The 22,629-nt window shown below is 39.3% G+C and overlaps 1 protein-coding gene across 1 annotated transcript; it reads left to right on the top strand.

The window, feature by feature from the left end:
- Positions 1–10,551: 10,551 nt before the first annotated feature.
- On the top strand, positions 10,552–22,424 carry LOC310877009 (heat shock 70 kDa protein 12A-like; the record flags this gene model as incomplete). Its single annotated transcript, XM_083790655.1, has 7 exons — positions 10,552–10,728; positions 11,536–11,596; positions 12,012–12,106; positions 19,292–19,513; positions 20,321–20,486; positions 20,835–21,515; positions 22,411–22,424. The coding sequence occupies 7 exons, from the start codon at positions 10,552–10,554 to the stop codon at positions 22,422–22,424; spliced, it is 1,416 nt and encodes a 471-aa protein (XP_083646781.1).
- Between the last annotated feature and the right edge of the window lie 205 nt (positions 22,425–22,629).

Consider the following 22,629-nt stretch of genomic DNA (forward strand, 5'->3'; position numbering starts at 1 on the left):
GAAGATAATGTTAGTTGTTAGCAACATAGTAATGCACAATATAATGAGAAAATATAACATGTCACACTCACATGCACCATATTGCTGTAATGACATGTAATAAGCAGGTAATGCTAAACATGCTAGTGTCAATTTCTTAATATTCCTGGCTCCCAGTATTATCAAACAGCACCCCCACACATCCGGCGAGCAGCAGTCTCTCAAAGGATGCTTCAAAAGGTCAAAGACTCTCCCCATCTACCAATCCATGCAGACATATTCAACCCACCCACTGCTCGACTCCCATCGAGACGACCAATTTGGATCAGCTGACTTCACCATCAAATCAGCTTGGAAAAGGGAATGGGAGTCCAATGAGGTCCCAAACAAACACCTGGTGTCAGACCCCAACCAACAGGTCCCTGGCACCACCCTCCCAAGGAGACAGTGGTCTACGCTCAATAGATTCAGGACTGGACATGGCCCTTGCTTGGCCAGCCTCCACAAATGGGGCAGTAGCCCAAGCCCACTGTGTGCGTGTGGTGAGGAGCAAACTATGAAGCACATCATAGAAGTTTGTCCTCTCCAAAGACTGGAAGGAGGATTAAAAATCCAGCAAAAACCAGCTGATGATGGTTGCTGGTTTTAGGTGGTTTTACCTGGTCTTAGGCTGGTTTAGATGGTATACCAGGCTGGACATGCTGGTCAGCTGGTCTGGCTCATTTGTCAGTGTATTTGGTTAGCTGGTAGAAGGCTGGATTCTGCTGGTCTTTGCTGGTGAGCCAGCTGGCTGGCCAGATGACCAGCAAAGCCAAGCTGGTAGATGGTCAAATGGTGGACTGACCAACAAAAACCAGCTTACCATCTGGACTTAGCTGGTCCAATGACTGGACAGACCAGCAAAGCCAAGCTGGTAGCTGGTCTTTGCTGTTCAAACGGGTGGACACTGGACTGACCACCATCTGGACTTAGCTGGTCTAATGACTGGACAGACCAGCAAGGCCAAGCTGGTAGCTGGTGTATTGAGTGTACTGGCTTTTGATGAGGTCAGATCAACATATGGAATGTCAGAACAGGTCAGCTCCATTTATGGAGCATGATGATCTGACTGACTGACATGTTTCTCAGGTTTTCATAGTAATCTGTGGCCTACGGTTGCAACTATACCAGTAAGACGCCTGAGGGCGAGGTCGTGTGCACTGGCCATAATAGCGTGTCTTGAGTGTACATGGTTTGATGAGGTCAGATCAACATATGGAATGTTAGAACAGATCAGCTCCATATATGGAGATCTAAGGGTGGCAGCGGGGTCAGTGTCTTGAGTGTACAGGGTTTGAGGGCCCAGGTAGGGCCGGAACTTCATTTTCATGCCTGTTGAGAACTCTTGTTTTCGCCGGCTGCCGGGCTAACGAGTCTGGAAGTCCCTCGGAGCCCAGGAGGCTGCACTTATAACTTTGGGGCAGGCCCGTCTAGAGTTTAAATGGACAGGTATCAGTCAAAAGGGAGACATCGAAGAGGAAGGACGGATGGGGAACGATCAACATTATGGAATGTCAGGTTCTGACATAATCCATATACTAATATTGATATCAGGATCTCCATAGCAGGTCGCATTTTTACTATATAATCCCTGATTTACTATCATCCCTGATGATGTCATAATGATGTCACTAGACTTGGGCACAATAATTTTGGGTGACGTACGATTCTATAGTTAACCTTCAATAATCAAATAATAATAATAATAATAATATAATTGCGACCTTCAATTATAGAATCAGAATCAGAATCAAACTTTTTTTTTTTTTATACATCACATTACAAGTAACATGGGTGAAATTCTTATTTGTGCAGGCTCATCATTGCAGTTAAAAGAAAGAAAGTGCATACCGGTAGTACATGACTAATCTACGTGGTACAATATGTATGCATATAAAATAAATAAAGTGATGTAGCCTATGTATACAGAGTAGTAGTCTCTAGACTTTCTACAATTCAGTTCAGTCTGTGTGGCGTCACCAATCCTAGCTCTTGTTCAGCAGTCTAATTGTGGACAAATAGAAACTGTTCAAGAGTCTGGTGGTGCTGCTCTTGATGCTCATATAGCGTTTGCCCGGCCGTGGGCGCGGAAGTGGTTTGAACAGGCTATGGCTGGGGTGATGGATGTATATTAGGCCTATATATATATATATATATATATATATATTATATTTATATATATATTATTGGTTATTGTTACAATGGGAGAGTGATAAATACACACACACACACACAGGCGCTGGTGTTGCTATGGAACTTATGGGAGACGGGAGTGATACGCGCGCGCAACATGCACGCACGCGCACAGGCAAGCAAGACGTAAACTGCTTCCTTGTTATTGGTTGACTCCACGTCACGGTTTCATGTTAAGATCTACAAGCTAACAACTCGTCGCGTTGCAACGCTTAGTGAGCTTGTATATCTGTTCGTTATCGACAAGCGTATAGGCTACACTGACTGTCCTTAGCGCGAGCTTTGAACTTTCCAGAAAAGGAAATAATAAAAACTGCGTCACGTCTCGGACCGACGGACTCCCACTTTCAGCAGTTTATTCGGCAAGGAAGTAGAAGTATACCCAGGTTTGACCCGGCGTTTTTGAGGTGAGTGTTTAACTGTTTATTAAATGACAAAGAACTCTGTTTTTTATGTCACGGGGGAAACTTTATTTAGGTAATTTGCTATTTGTTTGCATTTCTACTTGTCCCATAGCACATGGAACCGCGGCGGAGGGGCTATTTCCTACCGTGTTTTGGTGTGGTTGCTTTGAAGACGGTGGAAATGGCTGTTTATGGATATTGAGTATTTTTAATATAAGCCTTCCATTTGGGAAAAACACAGGCTTTAACTATCTTCGGGTGCAGTTGCCCAACGATATCAGGGCAGGCCCATTATTAATTTATAACTGTCATGTCAACCCTGGTGTCACGACACATGTGAGGTTGTAGGTCGGCTATTTTCAATATAGGGCATAATTATAAGTTAAAATATTGAAAATACCGCATAGTGACTTGTTTAGGGCGGCTGGTGTAGATAATCTATTTTGATATATTAGTCCACTTGCCAGAATGTGAACCCAGGCATATTGAGTACACCAAAGTTGTATGTTAGAAATGTTGAGTGCATTGCAATAAGCAATTGTAGATTGGCTATAGCTATTTTCCTCGAAACTTTGTCAAATGTCCTGATTAATTTTGAATTAATAGCCTACCACAAATCTCCTATGGGAATCACTGGTGCAAAATTGGGCTTGCGACCAGATATTATGTTGAATAGCCAACATGAGTAATATAATGTTAAGTTAGTTGCTCTACTTATCTACCAGTATTTATTATTTTATGTTATGTACATAAAATAAGAACATCATGCGATGCCTGGAAATGTGTCAATTGTCAGTGTCTAATTATTATGGCTAATATCAACACTAGGCCTACTACTGTTTGATTTTCCTTTTTAGGTTCCCAACTCCTTTTCAGTATGTGGAACTTCTGTCAACCCTAAACCTGGACTACCCATTCCTCAGGGAAAGCATTGGGTCTGGCTATGTAAGTTTTTATTTGTTCATGTTGTTACCTGCATCGGTACAATTCTATTATGTGTCACTGTTAACCACTGAAACTGAGCGCTATACTTGGTAAACTAATACTTGGTAGACTGGGGTCAGCTCTATTCCTGGTTTGCTCTTTTTCCACATTCTACACCAATTCTCTCGACCAACAATAATCAATCAAAATGATAAGCTCACAATGTGTTGCAGTGTGACACGTGAGCTTGTAGATCTGCTATTTTCAGAATAGGGGCACTTTTCCCCCCATACTTTCTAGTAAGGGTTTTCTAGTAAGAGATGCAATTCTAGTGTTTCTATTCATCTTTAACAACTTGAAAAACTTTGTTTCACAGGATGCCATGCTTGATTCACTGCATAATAAATTTAAAAAAGAAAGGAAGCTACTTGTGTCTAACAATGAAATTGCACAAATAACAGAAAAATGGACTGGAAGGAAGCGACCTCGTCAGACAGAGACAGCTGAGGTTAATCCAAGCACCATGGTAAAAACTGTCAATCTGTTTTAGCTGAAAACTAGTCTGTGCAGAATGAACGTTGGGACCTTTATGCTGATACATTTAAAGGTCTAATGTGTTTTCTCAACAATTCTATGCAATTTACTTTAATCTGTAAAACTTGTTTGATTTATAGATTACAAAAGTGAATCACTCACTCACTCACTACTTGACTGACATTTGTTCTCGTGATTTTAAAGGATTATAAAAATAACATTATTATAATAAATTATTGTATTTTTTAAGGCCTCCAATCGGAAGCAGCAATTCTGCTCTTGCCTGCACTATTCAAGGAGAACCCAGAGTTGCTGTTTGAAGTTGAGGTGAGCCATGAACCGTTCACTAGTGTGAGAAGCACTATGTAATTGAAGCACATTGTATTATTGCATTAGTTTTTATATTATCATATAGTTGTTTCTGTTTTTGACACAGTGGCTCTGCAGGAGACTAGCCAGAGGGTGTGCGTTTCTCTGATGGTTAATGGTATTCCCTCTCCCCAGGGCCAAGCTCAGACCAGCACTGACATGTCGACACCAAAGATGATGCTGAAAGGCTGCAGGGAGGGTCACCCCAAGAAATATGACCACATCATGCTGTCGATGGATGACCAGGTAATCACAGAGGAGAGTGTGGACATCTCAATGGCACTGGGACTCCTACTGTGCATATATTTTGTGTTCAGAATCCAGTACCCTAAAGGACTGAAAAAGACACTGACCTTTTTGGAGTGTGTTGTTCTGAAATTGAAGGATGCAGGCAAACTTCCTGTCACAGTAAAAAGAGTGTACAACTCCATCTATGAGTAGCATGTATGTAGGAGTCAGTGTTCTCTCTCCATGTCTGAAGAGAGTCAGCTAAAAAGCAAGGACTTTGCCACTGGACTGGGCCTCTTCTAATTCTGGAGTGTACATTTTGTTTTGGAAATCCTGAAATCCTCAAAGTGTCAAAAACAGTCAACTGTGTTGTTGACAATTATATATGTTGTTTCACTTGTTATACATATGTTGTGTGTGTGTTTGTGTGTGTGTGTGTGTGTGTGTGTGTGTGTGTGTGTGTGTGTGTGTGTGTGTGTGTGTGTGTGTGTGTGTGTGTGTGTGCACATGCGTGCGTGCGTGCAAGACAAATTAATACTCATCTGTACATACACTAGTTTAATTTACAGTTCAAATATACTGCAAAAGTCCTTATCTTTAAATGTATGCAACTACACTACATTCTTCCTCTGTTCTCCGCTTTTTATCCATGTAAAAACGTTCATATTTTAAAGCCTAACGTTGTTGTCTTGCAGGCGGTACCATTGACATCACGGTGCATGAAGTATTGGATGGAGGCGTCCTGAAAGAGCTGCACAAGGCCTCTGGGAATGACATGGGAGGGGAGCACGTTAACAAAAACTTTAAAAGTTGCTTGAAAAAAATATTCTCTGACACTCTCTGGAATGACTATGAAAGAGAAAAACCCAGTGAGGTTCAAAAGCTGATGTATGGCTTCAGTTACCTTAAGGGTACAGATGATGATGTAGAAATGTCCTGCCCTTATAGCCTAGTAAAGCTGGCTGAGAAAGAGAAACCGATAGAGGATTACTTTGAGAATGTGAAGGGTGTCATCTGGGACGAAGGGTTGATCAAACTCTCAAAAGCAAAGGTGAGATCTTTTTTTGATGAAAGCCTGAGTGGCATCACTAAAAGTCTCAAAGAGATCTTTAAAAAGGATTTCAGCATCGACTACCTTCTGTTAGTGGGAGGTTTTGCCTTAAGTGAGATTATACGCACACACATTACCGAGCAGTTTGGTGCTCAGTGCAAAGTACTGTGCCCTGCGTTGGCCCAGCAGGCCGTTATGCAGGGAGCTGTCATGTTTGGAAGAAGCCCTGACGCAGTGGCATCACGAAAAAGTGCTTTTGCTTATGGCATCGCTGTCTCTGGACCGTTTGATGCGTCAAAGCATAAGCCTGAGAAGAAGTTCACAAGTGAGAGGGGTGACCGCTGTCGTGATCTTTTCGAAACACTGGTGACAATAGATGAAGATGTGGGTTGGAACGAAACCAGAGAGCACATCTTCATACCACCGAATAGAAACACGACATCAGTGCTTATCAGTTTTTTCCGCACAGAAACGAGAAATCCACTATATGTTGATGAGTCATGGGGAATAGAAAAACTTAACTCAATTGAACTTGCGATGCCAGATACTACACGTGGGCTGGATCGTGAAATCAAGTTTCAAGTCAAATTTGGCTTCACAGAAATAACAGCCACTGCCACTGATGTGGATTCCAAGTCAACAAAGTCAGTCAAAATTGACTTTTTGAGCAAATAATTACTGTAGATAAATAAGGGTAAGACTATTGCAGATAGTCTTAAGCAGAGCAAATTGCAATGTAATTGGCATAAAACCTATTCAGAAATGACAGGATCAATGTAGAGTGCAAAGAAAAAGTATTTAATACCAACTTATTTATTCTGTCTTCAGTATCATTTATGAGATTAATATGCTGTACGTGTAATAGGCTGTCCATGACTTTACCGTTAAATATATTTTATTTGTGTGATAGGATACTTTATACTGCATTTGGTTTGTTAGGTTGAGTGATATATGAATACCTAATTCTGACATCATGTGATGTAACTTTGTATTTTATGTTAAAGAGCCATCATACTAATTGTGTAGACAATGTGCTAAATCAAGTTATTTTGCTAAAATTGTATTTATTACAATATATCAATGACCAAAGTATGTATAATTTCATTAAAAAAAATGATTTTCTTGCTTCTTGTTTTTGGATTACCTTTGTTTTATCTTTGTTGTATTTGACTTGTAGCCTTCTGTAACTGACTCGTGAATACATGTGGTTGGCTTTGAAAATGTCACTGTTTATAATGATTGAATTTCATGTAACTCCAAATTAAATGTATATGAATTAGCCTAGGGTGCCAGGGTCCCAGGCCATTTCATTATGATTTGCATCTCTGCACTGGGACCCCATGTTACATGTTTGTTTACAACATTTTACAACAGTAGCTACTGTTCGCCTTTAAATAAATAAAAATGTAATCATCATTAACCTTTAAGCTAAAATAATGATGACCGGGGACTTAAAATCATTGTTTTAATTGATGGCCTGGCATGCCCTGGCACTGGCAGATGACCACAAGTGGCCTTGCCCCTAAAACGATGAGATTCCAGGCCTGCACCACATTTTCACGACTTTTCAGTGGTGCGCTATGAACTTGTAGATCTGCTATTTTTCAATAGCTAAAGTATAACGAAACACTTAAAACACCAAAAGGGGTTACCGCCCAAATGGGTTAAATGTATCAATTAATTAAATACAAAGGACCTTAATGAACAAGTGGAAACTAGCCCTGAGGGCTGCTTATTCGGGTTGTCCTTTTAGCATTCTTTTTGAATAAATCTGTTCCATTGTGCTTTTTTTGCAATCTGTTAATTCACTCAATCAATTAAAAAAAGTCACACCAGGGGCCACATGAGGGGCTGCAATTGGTTGGTGCAACGGTGTGCCACAGACACAATACTTGTTCTAAAGGTTGGATCACAAGTTCTAGCACTGTTCTAAGACATTGGTAACTGTCTCATCAGCTTCTCATCTGACTTAATCAACAGGCACTCATGTGACGTGTGAATTCCTCTGATACATACTTATGTTTGTAATGTTTATTTTGAATATGCCAATAAAACAGAAACAATTCCTTGCATTTCGCATCACAAAGAAAAACTATTAAAATAAATAGTTAAAATATAGCAAGAAGAAATAAAAGCATAAATAAAAAAGAAATAAATAAATCTAAGCATATCCGAAATAGAGTGAAAATAAGTAAAAACGTATAAACTCCCACGCCTCAGACCCCTTCAGAGTTGTATGTATGTATGTATGTATGTATGTATGTATGTATGTATGTATGTATGTTTATGCCTAAAATGTATTGCAATATGAAAATTATGCCACTAATACTAGTGGTCTGTTACCACTGAAACAACATAGGCTCGGGCTAAGGGCCGATTCATACTCCTATTTTACCCCTGTTTCGGCGCTGTAGTGCCAAAATGATTTCGGCTCGTCAGAAGTTTTCAGTAGCACCGAAGAGCCGACTTTAGGACGGTACCCGCCCCCTCGAACCTCAAATGACATCACATTGTAGGCTCTACAGCGCCAAACCGACTTTTATTCGGCTCTAAAATAGGAGTATGAATCGGCCCTAAGTGGTCTCTTTTCTGTTCTTGCACTGCTTGCCTTTACATCTGTCTTAAAGGAGAATTCCATACTAGAAGGATGCAGGTGTCATTTTGTGCAAAAGTGCATTATTGGCTATTTCCCCTACCATAAGCCCTCAATGGGAGTTGGGTTTTTGTGCAAATTCACTAATCAAAATAAGTATAGTGAAGTGTGCCGCTTGGGATAATATTTACATTATGAAGAGAGGAAATATACAAAAAATAAATTCATGGTATGGTAGGGGAAATAGCATGTAGCATGTGTATAATTCACATTATATATACTTATGGATGTTATAGTTAAGGTGCTAGAATTCTTTTTACTAAAACACACAAATAGGGAAAAGTCAGTGCATTGTATGTGGGATTAACTTGCAAAACACTTACATAAATTAGACTGACACTGTACAGTGTTGATTTCGTCGACTACGAAAAATGTCCGTCGACTACCTTTTTTCACTGACACAAAATAGAAACTAAATGAAAACTAAGCTATGGGTTACTAACACTAAGACTAAATACTTCAACAATTTCGTCAAAAAATAAAAACTAGACTAAAATGTTAGGAAGGGACTAGTGGACAAGAGATCCAGTATTATTATGATCCAAGTTATTTTACACATGGTTGCATGCTGAAAATAGCAGATCTACAAGCTCACAACGCGTCACGCTGCGACGCGTTGTGAGCTTGTAGTTCGGCTTTTCAGCAAGCGTAAAATCAGCCATTACGACGTCATCGAGGCCCGCCGAAACACATCTCTCTGGTTTTACTAACCACCGTTTCGGTGCTCACCTTCTCACCTAAAACTGGAGCATGAATAGGCATTTGGTAACTACACATACTAGGATACATTTCCATGTTTTTCTCCACATTGGGAGAATCATACTGGGTGTGCAGATTGTATTATATTTTCTACGTGTAGCACTGTCTGTTTGCTACGGTGGGTTCATCCACAGAAGGACCCACACTACTGTTGGAAGTTTAGATTTTTGATCCAGCACCCAACCCAGCAGGAAATGGCATGGGAGTGTATTGTAGACTATATGGGCTTAATTTCCGTCACCGCTAAACCCCTTATCCCTAAACTTCTTTGCCTTTTTTACATTTTTGAATAGTTCAACTAGCCAATCTACATTGACACGTTGTGAGCTTGTAGACTGGCCATTTTAACTATTCAAAAATGTTTAGCAAAATAGCAAAAAAAGGCAAAGAAGTTTAGGGATAAGGGGGTTAGAGGTGATGGAGCCCTGGGTCTTACTGATTCATTGAGTACCTGGACCAAAATGAAAACAACCCCCCACCCCCCCACACCCACTGCTTATTGTGGTATCATGATGGTATAACATTTGACTGTACTACATGTAGGCCTATACTCTTAACAATCTTGCTAATAAAGTATTCAATTGACGAGAGCGGTCAATATTGCGTATAGGCAACAGGGGTAGCCACACTGAATCGTGGGGGGACATTTAATGACAATATTTAAAGTCATCAAATCTGTGACTCAAGTCCAATTTGAGTCTAAAGAACAAGTCTAGTGATAAAATCAGTTAAATATTACCACATTTCCAATTATTTTACATAGGCTATTCTTCTTTATGACAAAACATCCCTTTCAAAGATTTGTATCAGGAAGCCTACACCTCCATCGCCTGGCTGCACCAATGAACTGTTCCGGTTGTACCAAAGGGTGGGGCTTAGTGACATACTGAAGGATGCTCATGCTATAAAAACTGGGACAGTATATGGTGTGTTAATTTCAGTCGTGTTGTCTTGGGCTAGCTTTACTCAGATTTCTAATATGGGTGATGCAAATAGAAATATAGTAGCAATAGACTTTGGTACTGCTTACAGTGGGTACGCCATTTCTATCGGCGGGAAACCAGAAGTCATAGTTCCACAATGGGGAACAAAAGGCGGGCTGACCACCCCAAAGACGGCTACATGTGCTCTATTTGATGAAAATGAGAAATTCATCAATTTTGGTTATGAGGCTCAAACGGAATACAATCGGGGGAATGAAAAGGCAAAGAAAACATTTCTCTTTGAAAACTTTAAGATGGAACTCTACAGAAATGTAAGTCTATGATATTGTTGATTTGCAAGTAGGATAGAAATGTGCTCAAACATTACAGTGTGTGTATACATCTGTATACATGTATTTATCAACAACATGCATTTAACATTTTCAACAGGAACTCAGCGAGGAGTTAATGATTACAGCTGTGAATGGCAAAAGCATGAGAGCCCTGAAGGTCTTCACAGAAAGTCTACGCTACCTGAAGGACCATGCACTGAAAACCATTCAGGAACAAACCATGGGAAAAGTCATTGTGTCTGACTTCACCTGGGTTCTGACTGTTCCTGCTATTTGGGATGCTTCCGCAAAACAGTTCATGAGAAAAGCAGCAACTGAGGTAATTCCATGTTGTTATTACATGTTGATCAAAATTATTATTAGCTGGAAAATCTCCGCAAATCATCCGCTGATTTATTTTAACTTCATTCATGAACTCCCCAGAAACGTTATGAAATTAAACTTGTTCACTTTGTTCATTAAATGTAACTTGTGGTACTTGTATGCTTATATGATGTGGGAATATCCTACAGTTAATCCTTTTGGACACAGGTTAACAATATTATATTATATTATTTACAAACGCATATTGCCTGTTGTCCAAAATTGATGCTTCTTAATGACAAATATTCAGTAACTTTAAGTCTACATATGTAAAAATATGTTGGCGCTTAGATAGCAACCTCCACATGATCTCCCTTTTAACTAGAGATGTCCCGATATGCCGATACTGTATCGGTATCGGAACTTATTTGTCATATTATTTGTCAGACCCTTAGATCTCCATATATGGAGCTGACCGGTTCCGACATTCCATTATGTTGATCTGACCTCATCAAACCCTGTACACTCAAGACACGCTCCATATATGGCCAGTGCACGCAACCTCGCCCTTTGGCGTCTTACTGGTTATATTGTGATGATTGTGGTAGTATTGTCATAGTATCATATATTGTATCCATTTGCTGGTTGGTGTGGCCTGGGTTCAGGGTTTGGGGCTCCCTCTCTCTTGTGGAGAAGCCTTAAGGAGTTGGATATAGAGATCTATTGGTTTTGTAATTAATCTGCAATTAATTAACTTAAACTGTAGACATGTAAATGTTCTTTAGTTAATTAATTCTTTCTTTCTTTCTTTCTTTCTTTCCAGGCTGGAATTTTGGACAACAAACTGGTCTTCGCATTGGAGCCAGAAGCAGCCTCCATCTGGTGTAAGCAGCTGCCCTCAAGTGCTTTTCTTGATGAGAACTCAACAAGTGCTAAGTATACCATACAACAAAAACCTGGAACACAATACATTGTTGCTGATTGTGGAGGTATGTTGTTCTGTGATATTGTAATATAGTGTGTGTGTGTGTGTGTGTGTGTGTGTGTGTGTGTGTGTGTGTGTGTGTGTGTGTGTGTGTGTGTGTGTGTGTGTGTGTGTGTGTGTGTGCACATGCGTGCGTGCGTGCAAGACAAATTAATACTCATCTGTACATACACTAGTTTAATTTACAGTTCAAATATACTGCAAAAATCCTTATCTTTAAATGTATGCAACTACACTACATTCTTCCTCTGTTCTCCGCTTTTTATCCATGTAAAAACGTTCATATTTTAAAGCCTAACGTTGTTGTCTTGCAGGCGGTACGATTGACATCACGGTGCATGAAGTATTGGATGGAGGCGTCCTGAAAGAGCTGCACAAGGCCTCTGGGAATGACATGGGAGGGGAGCACGTTAACAAAAACTTTAAAAGTTGCTTGAAAAAAATATTCTCTGACACTCTCTGGAATGACTATGAAAGAGAAAAACCCAGTGAGGTTCAAAAGCTGATGTATGGCTTCAGTTACCTTAAGGGTACAGATGATAATTTAGAAATATCCTGCCCTTTTAGCCTAGTAATGCTGGCTGAGAAAGAGAAACCGATAGAGGATTACTTTGAGAATGTGCAGGGTGTCAGCTGGGACGAAGGGGTGATCAAACTCTCAAGAGCAAAGTTGAGATCTTTTTTTGATGAAAGCCTGAGTGGCATCACTAAAAGTCTCAAAGAGATCTTTAAAAAGGATTTCAGCATCGACTACCTTCTGTTAGTGGGAGGTTTTGCCTTAAGTGAGATTCTACGCACACACATTACCGAGCAGTTTGGTGCTCAGTGCAAAGTACTGTGCCCTGCGTTGGCCCAGCAGGCCGTTATGCAGGGAGCTGTCATGTTTGGAAGAAGCCCTGACGCAGTGGCATCACGAAAAAGTGCTTTTACTTATGGCATCGCTGTCTCTGGACCGTTTGATGCGTCAAAGCATAAGCCTGAGAAGAAGTTGACAAGTGAGAGGGGTGACCGCTGTCGTGATCTTTTCGAAACACTGGTGACAATAGATGAAGATGTGGGTTGGAACGAAACCAGAGAGCACATCTTAATACCACCGTGTAGAGACACGACATCAGTGACTATCAGGTTTTTCCGCACAGAAAGGAAAAATCCACTATATGTTGATGAGCCATGGGGAATGGAAAAACTTAACTCAATTGAACTTCCGATGCCAGATACTACACGTGGGCTGGATCGTGAAATCAAGTTTCAAGTCAAATTTGGCTTCACAGAAATAACAGCCACTGCCACTGATGTGGATTCCAAGTCAACAAAGTCAGTCAAAATTGACTTTTTGAGCAAATAATTACTGTAGATAAATAAGGGTAAGACTATTGCAGATAGTCTTAAGCAGAGCAACTTGCAATGTAATTGGCATAAAACCTATTCAGAAATGACAGGATCAATGTAGAGTGCAAAGAAAAAGTATTTAATACCAACTTATTTATTCTGTCTTCAGTATCATTTATGAGATTAATATGCTGTACGTGTAGGCTGTCCACAAGTATTAGCTATATATGGTATACTGGGGAAATGGTGATTTTGGTTTACCGTTAAATATATTTTATTTGTGTGATAGGATACTTTATACTGCATTTAGTTTGTTAAGTTGAGTTGTATATGAATACCTAATTCTGACAACATGTGATGTAACTTTGTATTTGATGTTAAAGAGCCATCATACTAATTGTGTAGACAATGTGCTAAATCAAGTTATTTTGCTAAAATTGTATTATTACAATATATCAATGACCAAATTATGTATAATTTCATCCAAAAAATGATGTAGAATTTTCTTGCGTCTTGGTTTTGGATTACCTTTGTTTTATCTTTGTTGTATTTGACTTGTAGCCTTCTGTAACTGACTCGTGAATACATGTGGTTGGCTTTGAAAATGTCGCTGTTTATAATGATTGAATTTCATGTAACTCTAAATGGTAATGTAACATCTAGGAATTGAATATGAAGGACCCCAATGGAAATGAGCCATGGATATCGTGGGTTATAAATCCTCTTAGCAGACTTTGTCTTGAACTGTCTTTTCCTTTGTTTTTTTTCTGCAAACTGCTAATAAAGTATTCAATCAATCAATCAATCAATCAATCAATCAATCAATCAATCAATCTAACAAATATTACAACCACAATGTGAATTGTTAGTACAATACTTTGGACCATTACGTATTTTTTATACAAACTTTGTGTTGGCATGGCACTTTGCCATCTTTCATAAGTGTTAATTTACAACTCTAGCAAGTGGAAAAATCCATAATAATCATATAAAAATGACGACTTGCGGAGTGTGATTATAATGTTCAGTTTTTACAACAAAATCAACAGTACACATAGGCCTACTGTAGCATGTGACATGTCAAACTAGGAGGTTTTCATGACTCTGAATCCATTTCAAGCATTAGCTTTGCACAAAAAACACTCCTTGGGCTCAAAACGGCCATAGCCACTTGCCCAAATGTGCACAAAATGTGCTGACCTCATCACATTTCAGCTATGGCCGGAGTGACAAAAACTTTAAAAGTTGCTTGAAAGAAATATTCTCTGACACTCTCTGGAATGACTATGAAAGAAGGTTTCCCAGTGAGGTTCAAAAGCTGATGTATGGCTTCAGTTACCTTAAGGGTACAGATGATGATGTAGAAATGTCCTGCCCTTATAGCCTAGTAAAGCTGGCTGAGAAAGAGAAACCGATAGAGGATTACTTTGAGAATGTGAAGGGTGTCATCTGGGACGAAGGGTTGATCAAACTCTCAAAAGCAAAGGTGAGATCTTTTTTTGATGAAAGCCTGAGTGGCATCACTAAAAGTCTCAAAGAGATCTTTAAAAAGGATTTCAGCATCGACTACCTTCTGTTAGTGGGAGGTTTTGCCTTAAGTGAGATTCTACGCACACACATTACCGAGCAGTTTGGTGCTCAGTGCAAAGTACTGTGCCCTGCGTTGGCCCAGCAGGCCGTTATGCAGGGAGCTGTCATGTTTGGAAGAAGCCCTGACGCAGTGGCATCACGAAAAAGTGCTTTTGCTTATGGCATCGCTGTCTCTGGACCGTTTGATGCGTCAAAGCATAAGCCTGAGAAGAAGTTCACAAGTGAGAGGGGTGACCGCTGTCGTGATCTTTTCGAAACACTGGTGACAATAGATGAAGATGTGGGTTGGAACGAAACCAGAGAGCACATCTTCATACCACCGAATAGAAACACGACATCAGTGCTTATCAGTTTTTTCCGCACAGAAACGAGAAATCCACTATATGTTGATGAGTCATGGGGAAAAGAAAAACTTAACTCAATTGAACTTGCGATGCCAGATACTACACGTGGGCTGGATCGTGAAATCAAGTTTCAAGTCAAATTTGGCTTCACAGAAATAACAGCCACTGCCACTGATGTGGATTCCAAGTCAACAAAGTCAGTCAAAATTGACTTTTTGAGCAAATAATTACTGTAGATAAATAAGGGTAAGACTATTGCAGATAGTCTTAAGCAGAGCAAATTGCAATGTAATTGGCATAAAACCTATTCAGAAATGACAGGATCAATGTAGAGTGCAAAAAAAAAGTATTTAATACCAACTTATTTATTCTGTCTTCAGTATCATTTATGAGATTAATATGCTGTACGTGTAATAGGCTGTCCATGACTTTACCGTTAAATATATTTTATTTGTGTGATAGGATACTTTATACTGCATTTGGTTTGTTAGGTTGAGTTGTATATGAATACCTAATTCTGACATCATGTGATGTAACTTTGTATTTTATGTTAAAGAGCCATCATACTAATTGTGTAGACAATGTGCTAAATCAAGTTATTTTGCTAAAATTGTATTTATTACAATATATCAATGACCAAAGTATGTATAATTTCATCAAAAAAAATGATTTTCTTGCTTCTTGGTTTTGGATTACCTTTGTTTTATCTTTGTTGTATTTGACTTGTAGCCTTCTGTAACTGACTCGTGAATACATGTGGTTGGCTTTGAAAATGTCACTGTTTATAATGATTGAATTTCATGTAACTCCAAATTAAATGTATATGAATTAGCCTAGGGTGCCAGGGTCCCAGGCCATTTCATTATGATTTTCATCTCTGCACTGGGACCCCATGTTACATGTTTGTTTACAACATTTTACAACAGTAGCTACTGTTCGCCTTTAAATAAATAAAAATGTAATCATCATTAACCTTTAAGCTAAAATAATGATGACCGGGGACTTAAAATCATTGTTTTAATTGATGGCCTGGCATGCCCTGGCACTGGCAGATGACCACAAGTGGCCTTGCCCCTAAAACGATGAAATTCCAGGCCTGCACCACATTTTCACGACTTTTCAGTGGTGCGCTATGAACTTGTAGATCTGCTATTTTTCAATAGCTAAAGTATAACGAAACACTTAAAACACCAAAAGGGGTTACCGCCCAAATGGGTTAAATGTATCAATTAATTAAATACAAAGGACCTTAATGAACAAGTGGAAACTAGCCCTGAGGGCTGCTTATTCAGGTTGTCCTTTTAGCATTCTTTTTGAATAAATCTGTTCCATTGTGCTTTTTTTGCAATCTGTTAATTCACTCAATCAATTAAAAAAAGTCACACCAGGGGCCACATGAGGGGCTGCAATTGGTTGGAGCAACGGTGTGCCACAGACACAATACTTGTTCTAAAGGTTGGATCACAAGTTCTAGCACTGTTCTAAGACATTGGTAACTGTCTCATCAGCTTCTCATCTGACTTAATCAACAGGCACTCATGTGACGTGTGAATTCCTCTGATACATACTTATGTTTGTAATGTTTATTTTGAATATGCCAATAAAACAGAAACAATTCCTTGCATTTCGCATCACAAAGAAAAACTATTAAAATAAATAGTTAAAATATAGCAAGAAGAAATAAAAGCATAAATAAAAAAGAAGTAAATAAATCTAAGCATATCCGAAATAGAGTGAAAATAAGTAAAAACGTATAAACTCCCACGCCTCAGACCCCTTCAGAGTTGTATGTATGTATGTATGTATGTATGTATGTATGTATGTATGTTTATGCCTAAAATGTATTGCAATATGAAAATTATGCCACTAATACTAGTGGTCTGTTACCACTGAAACAACATAGGCTCGGGCTAAGGGCCGATTCATACTCCTATTTTACCCCTGTTTCGGCGCTGTAGTGCCAAAATGATTTCGGCTCGTCAGAAGTTTTCAGTAGCACCGAAGAGCCGACTTTAGGACGGTACCCGCCCCCTCGAACCTCAAACGACATCACATTGTAGGCTCTACAGCGCCAAACCGACTTTTATTCGGCTCTAAAATAGGAGTATGAATCGGCCCTAAGTGGTCTCTTTTCTGTTCTTGCACTGCTTGCCTTTACATCTGTCTTAAAGGAGAATTCCATACTAGAAGGATGCAGGTGTCATTTTGTGAAAAAGTGCATTATTGGCTATTTCCCCTACCATAAGCCCTCAATGGGAGTTGGGTTTTTGTGCAAATTCACTAATCAAAATAAGTATAGTGAAGTGTGCCGCTTGGGATACTATTTACATTATGAAGAGAGGAAATATACAAAAAATAAATTCATGGTATGGTAGGGGAAATAGCATGTAGCATGTGTATAATTCACATTATATATACTTATGGATGTTATAGTTAAGGTGCTAGAATTCTTTTTACTAAAACACACAAATAGGGAAAAGTCAGTGCATTGTATGTGGGATTAACTTGCAAAACACTTACATAAATTAGACTGACACTGTACAGTGTTGATTTCGTCGACTAAAACTAAACGAAAAATCGACTACCTTTTTTCACTGACACAAAATAGAAACTAAATGAAAACTAAGCTATGGGTTACTAACACTAAGACTAAATACTTCGACAATTTCGTCAAAAAATAAAAACTAGACTAAAATGTTAGGAAGGGACTAGTGGACAAGAGATCCAGTATTATTATGATCCAAGTTATTTTACACATGGTTGCATGCTGAAAATAGCAGATCTACAAGCTCACAACGCGTCACGCTGCGACGCGTTGTGAGCTTGTAGATCGGCTTTTCAGCAAGCGTAAAATCAGCCATTACGACGTCATCGAGGCCCGCCGAAACACATCTCTCTGGTTTTACTAACCACCGTTTCGGTGCTCACCTTCTCACCTAAAACTGGAGCATGAATAGGCATTTGGTAACTACACATACTAGGATACATTTCCATGTTTTTCTCCACATTGGGAGCATCATACTGGGTGTGCAGATTGTATTATATTTTCTACGTGTAGCACTGTCTGTTTGCTACGGTGGGTTCCTCCACAGAAGGACCCACACTACTGTTGGAAGTTTAGATTTTTGATCCAGCACCCAACCCAGCAGGAAATGGCATGGGAGTGTATTGTAGACTATATGGGCTTAATTTCCGTCACCGCTAAACCCCTTATCCCTAAACTTCTTTGCCTTTTTTACATTTTTGAATAGTTCAACTAGCCAATCTACATTGACACGTTGTGAGCTTGTAGACTGGCCATTTTAACTATTCAAAAATGTTTAGCAAAATAGCAAAAAAAGGCAAAGAAGTTTAGGGATAAGGGGGTTAGAGGTGATGGAGCCCTGGGTCTTACTGATTCATTGAGTACCTGGACCAAAATGAAAACAACCCCCCACCCCCCCACACCCACTGCTTATTGTGGTATCATGATGGTATAACATTTGACTGTACTACATGTAGGCCTATACTCTTAACAATCTTGCTAATAAAGTATTCAATTGACGAGAGCGGTCAATATTGCGTATAGGCAACAGGGGTAGCCACACTGAATCGTGGGGGGACATTTAATGACAATATTTAAAGTCATCAAATCTGTGACTCAAGTCCAATTTGAGTCTAAAGAACAAGTCTAGTGATAAAATCAGTTAAATATTACCACATTTCTAATTATTTTACATAGGCTATTCTTCTTTATGACAAAACATCCCTTTCAAAGATTTGTATCAGGAAGCCTACACCTCCATCGCCTGGCTGCACCAATGAACTGTTCCGGTTGTACCAAAGGGTGGGGCTTAGTGACATACTGAAGGATGCTCATGCTATAAAAACTGGGACAGTATATGGTGTGTTAATTTCAGTCGTGTTGTCTTGGGCTAGCTTTACTCAGATTTCTAATATGGGTGATGCAAATAGAAATATAGTAGCAATAGACTTTGGTACTGCTTACAGTGGGTACGCCATTTCTATCGGCGGGAAACCAGAAGTCATAGTTCCACAATGGGGAACAAAAGGCGGGCTGACCACCCCAAAGACGGCTACATGTGCTCTATTTGATGAAAATGAGAAATTCATCAAGTTTGGTTATGAGGCTCAAACGGAATACAATCGGGGGAATGAAAAGGCAAAGAAAACATTTCTCTTTGAAAACTTTAAGATGGAACTCTACAGAAATGTAAGTCTATGATATTGTTGATTTGCAAGTAGGATAGAAATGTGCTCAAACATTACAGTGTGTGTATACATCTGTATACATGTATTTATCAACAACATGCATTTAACATTTTCAACAGGAACTCAGCGAGGAGTTAATGATTACAGCTGTGAATGGCAAAAGCATGAGAGCCCTGAAGGTCTTCACAGAAAGTCTACGCTACCTGAAGGACCATGCACTGAAAACCATTCAGGAACAAACCATGGGAAAAGTCATTGTGTCTGACTTCACCTGGGTTCTGACTGTTCCTGCTATTTGGGATGCTTCCGCAAAACAGTTCATGAGAAAAGCAGCAACTGAGGTAATTCCATGTTGTTATTACATGTTGATCAAAATTATTATTAGCTGGAAAATCTCCGCAAATCATCCGCTGATTTATTTTAACTTCATTCATGAACTCCCCAGAAACGTTATGAAATTAAACTTGTTCACTTTGTTCATTAAATGTAACTTGTGGTACTTGTATGCTTATATGATGTGGGAATATCCTACAGTTAATCCTTTTGGACACAGGTTAACAATATTATATTATATTATTTACAAACGCATATTGCCTGTTGTCCAAAATTGATGCTTCTTAATGACAAATATTCAGTAACTTTAAGTCTACATATGTAAAAATATGTTGGCGCTTAGATAGCAACCTCCACATGATCTCCCTTTTAACTAGAGATGTCCCGATATGCCGATACTGTATCGGTATCGGAACTTATTTGTCATATTATTTGTCAGACCCTTAGATCTCCATATATGGAGCTGACCGGTTCCGACATTCCATTATGTTGATCTGACCTCATCAAACCCTGTACACTCAAGACACGCTCCATATATGGCCAGTGCACGCAACCTCGCCCTTTGGCGTCTTACTGGTTATATTGTGATGATTGTGGTAGTATTGTCATAGTATCATATATTGTATCCATTTGCTGGTTGGTGTGGCCTGGGTTCAGGGTTTGGGGCTCCCTCTCTCTTGTGGAGAAGCCTTAAGGAGTTGGATATAGAGATCTATTGGTTTTGTAATTAATCTGCAATTAATTAACTTAAACTGTAGACATGTAAATGTTCTTTAGTTAATTAATTCTTTCTTTCTTTCTTTCTTTCTTTCCAGGCTGGAATTTTGGACAACAAACTGGTCTTCGCATTGGAGCCAGAAGCAGCCTCCATCTGGTGTAAGCAGCTGCCCTCAAGTGCTTTTCTTGATGAGAACTCAACAAGTGCTAAGTATACCATACAACAAAAACCTGGAACACAATACATTGTTGCTGATTGTGGAGGTATGTTGTTCTGTGATATTGTAATATAGTGTGTGTGTGTGTGTGTGTGTGTGTGTGTGTGTGTTTGTGTGTGTGTGTGTGTGTGTGTGTGTGTGTGTGTGTGTGTGTGTGTGTGTGTGTGTGTGTGTGTGTGTGTGTGTGTGTGTGTGTGTGTGTGCACATGCGTGCGTGCGTGCAAGACAAATTAATACTCATCTGTACATACACTAGTTTAATTTACAGTTCAAATATACTGCAAAAATCCTTATCTTTAAATGTATGCAACTACACTACATTCTTCCTCTGTTCTCCGCTTTTTATCCATGTAAAAACGTTCATATTTTAAAGCCTAACGTTGTTGTCTTGCAGGCGGTACGATTGACATCACGGTGCATGAAGTATTGGATGGAGGCGTCCTGAAAGAGCTGCACAAGGCCTCTGGGAATGACATGGGAGGGGAGCACGTTAACAAAAACTTTAAAAGTTGCTTGAAAGAAATATTCTCTGACACTCTCTGGAATGACTATGAAAGAGAAAAACCCAGTGAGGTTCAAAAGCTGATGTATGGCTTCAGTTACCTTAAGGGTACAGATGATAATTTAGAAATATCCTGCCCTTTTAGCCTAGTAATGCTGGCTGAGAAAGAGAAACCGATAGAGGATTACTTTGAGAATGTGCAGGGTGTCAGCTGGGACGAAGGGGTGATCAAACTCTCAAGAGCAAAGTTGAGATCTTTTTTTGATGAAAGCCTGAGTGGCCTCACTAAAAGTCTCAAAGAGATCTTTAAAAAGGATTTCAGCATCGACTACCTTCTGTTAGTGGGAGGTTTTGCCTTAAGTGAGATTCTACGCACACACATTACCGAGCAGTTTGGTGCTCAGTGCAAAGTACTGTGCCCTGCGTTGGCCCAGCAGGCCGTTATGCAGGGAGCTGTCATGTTTGGAAGAAGCCCTGACGCAGTGGCATCACGAAAAAGTGCTTTTACTTATGGCATCGCTGTCTCTGGACCGTTTGATGCGTCAAAGCATAAGCCTGAGAAGAAGTTCACAAGTGAGAGGGGTGACCGCTGTCGTGATCTTTTCGAAACACTGGTGACAATAGATGAAGATGTGGGTTGGAACGAAACCAGAGAGCACATCTTAATACCACCGTGTAGAGACACGACATCAGTGACTATCAGGTTTTTCCGCACAGAAAGGAAAAATCCACTATATGTTGATGAGCCATGGGGAATGGAAAAACTTAACTCAATTGAACTTCCGATGCCAGATACTACACGTGGGCTGGATCGTGAAATCAAGTTTCAAGTCAAATTTGGCTTCACAGAAATAACAGCCACTGCCACTGATGTGGATTCCAAGTCAACAAAGTCAGTCAAAATTGACTTTTTGAGCAAATAATTACTGTAGATAAATAAGGGTAAGACTATTGCAGATAGTCTTAAGCAGAGCAACTTGCAATGTAATTGGCATAAAACCTATTCAGAAATGACAGGATCAATGTAGAGTGCAAAGAAAAAGTATTTAATACCAACTTATTTATTCTGTCTTCAGTATCATTTATGAGATTAATATGCTGTACGTGTAGGCTGTCCACAAGTATTAGCTATATATGGTATACTGGGGAAATGGTGATTTTGGTTTACCGTTAAATATATTTTATTTGTGTGATAGGATACTTTATACTGCATTTAGTTTGTTAAGTTGAGTTGTATATGAATACCTAATTCTGACAACATGTGATGTAACTTTGTATTTGATGTTAAAGAGCCATCATACTAATTGTGTAGACAATGTGCTAAATCAAGTTATTTTGCTAAAATTGTATTATTACAATATATCAATGACCAAATTATGTATAATTTCATCCAAAAAATGATGTAGAATTTTCTTGCGTCTTGGTTTTGGATTACCTTTGTTTTATCTTTGTTGTATTTGATTTGTAGCCTTCTGTAACTGACTCGTGAATACATGTGGTTGGCTTTGAAAATGTCGCTGTTTATAATGATTGAATTTCATGTAACTCTAAATGGTAATGTAACATCTAGGAATTGAATATGAAGGACCCCAATGGAAATGAGCCATGGATATCGTGGGTTATAAATCCTCTTAGCAGACTTTGTCTTGAACTGTCTTTTCCTTTGTTTTTTTTCTGCAAACTGCTA

The sequence above is a fragment of the Protomyctophum parallelum genome (genome assembly GCF_964188405.1).
Source record: "Protomyctophum parallelum genome assembly, chromosome: 19".
Lineage (NCBI taxonomy): Eukaryota > Metazoa > Chordata > Actinopteri > Myctophiformes > Myctophidae > Protomyctophum > Protomyctophum parallelum.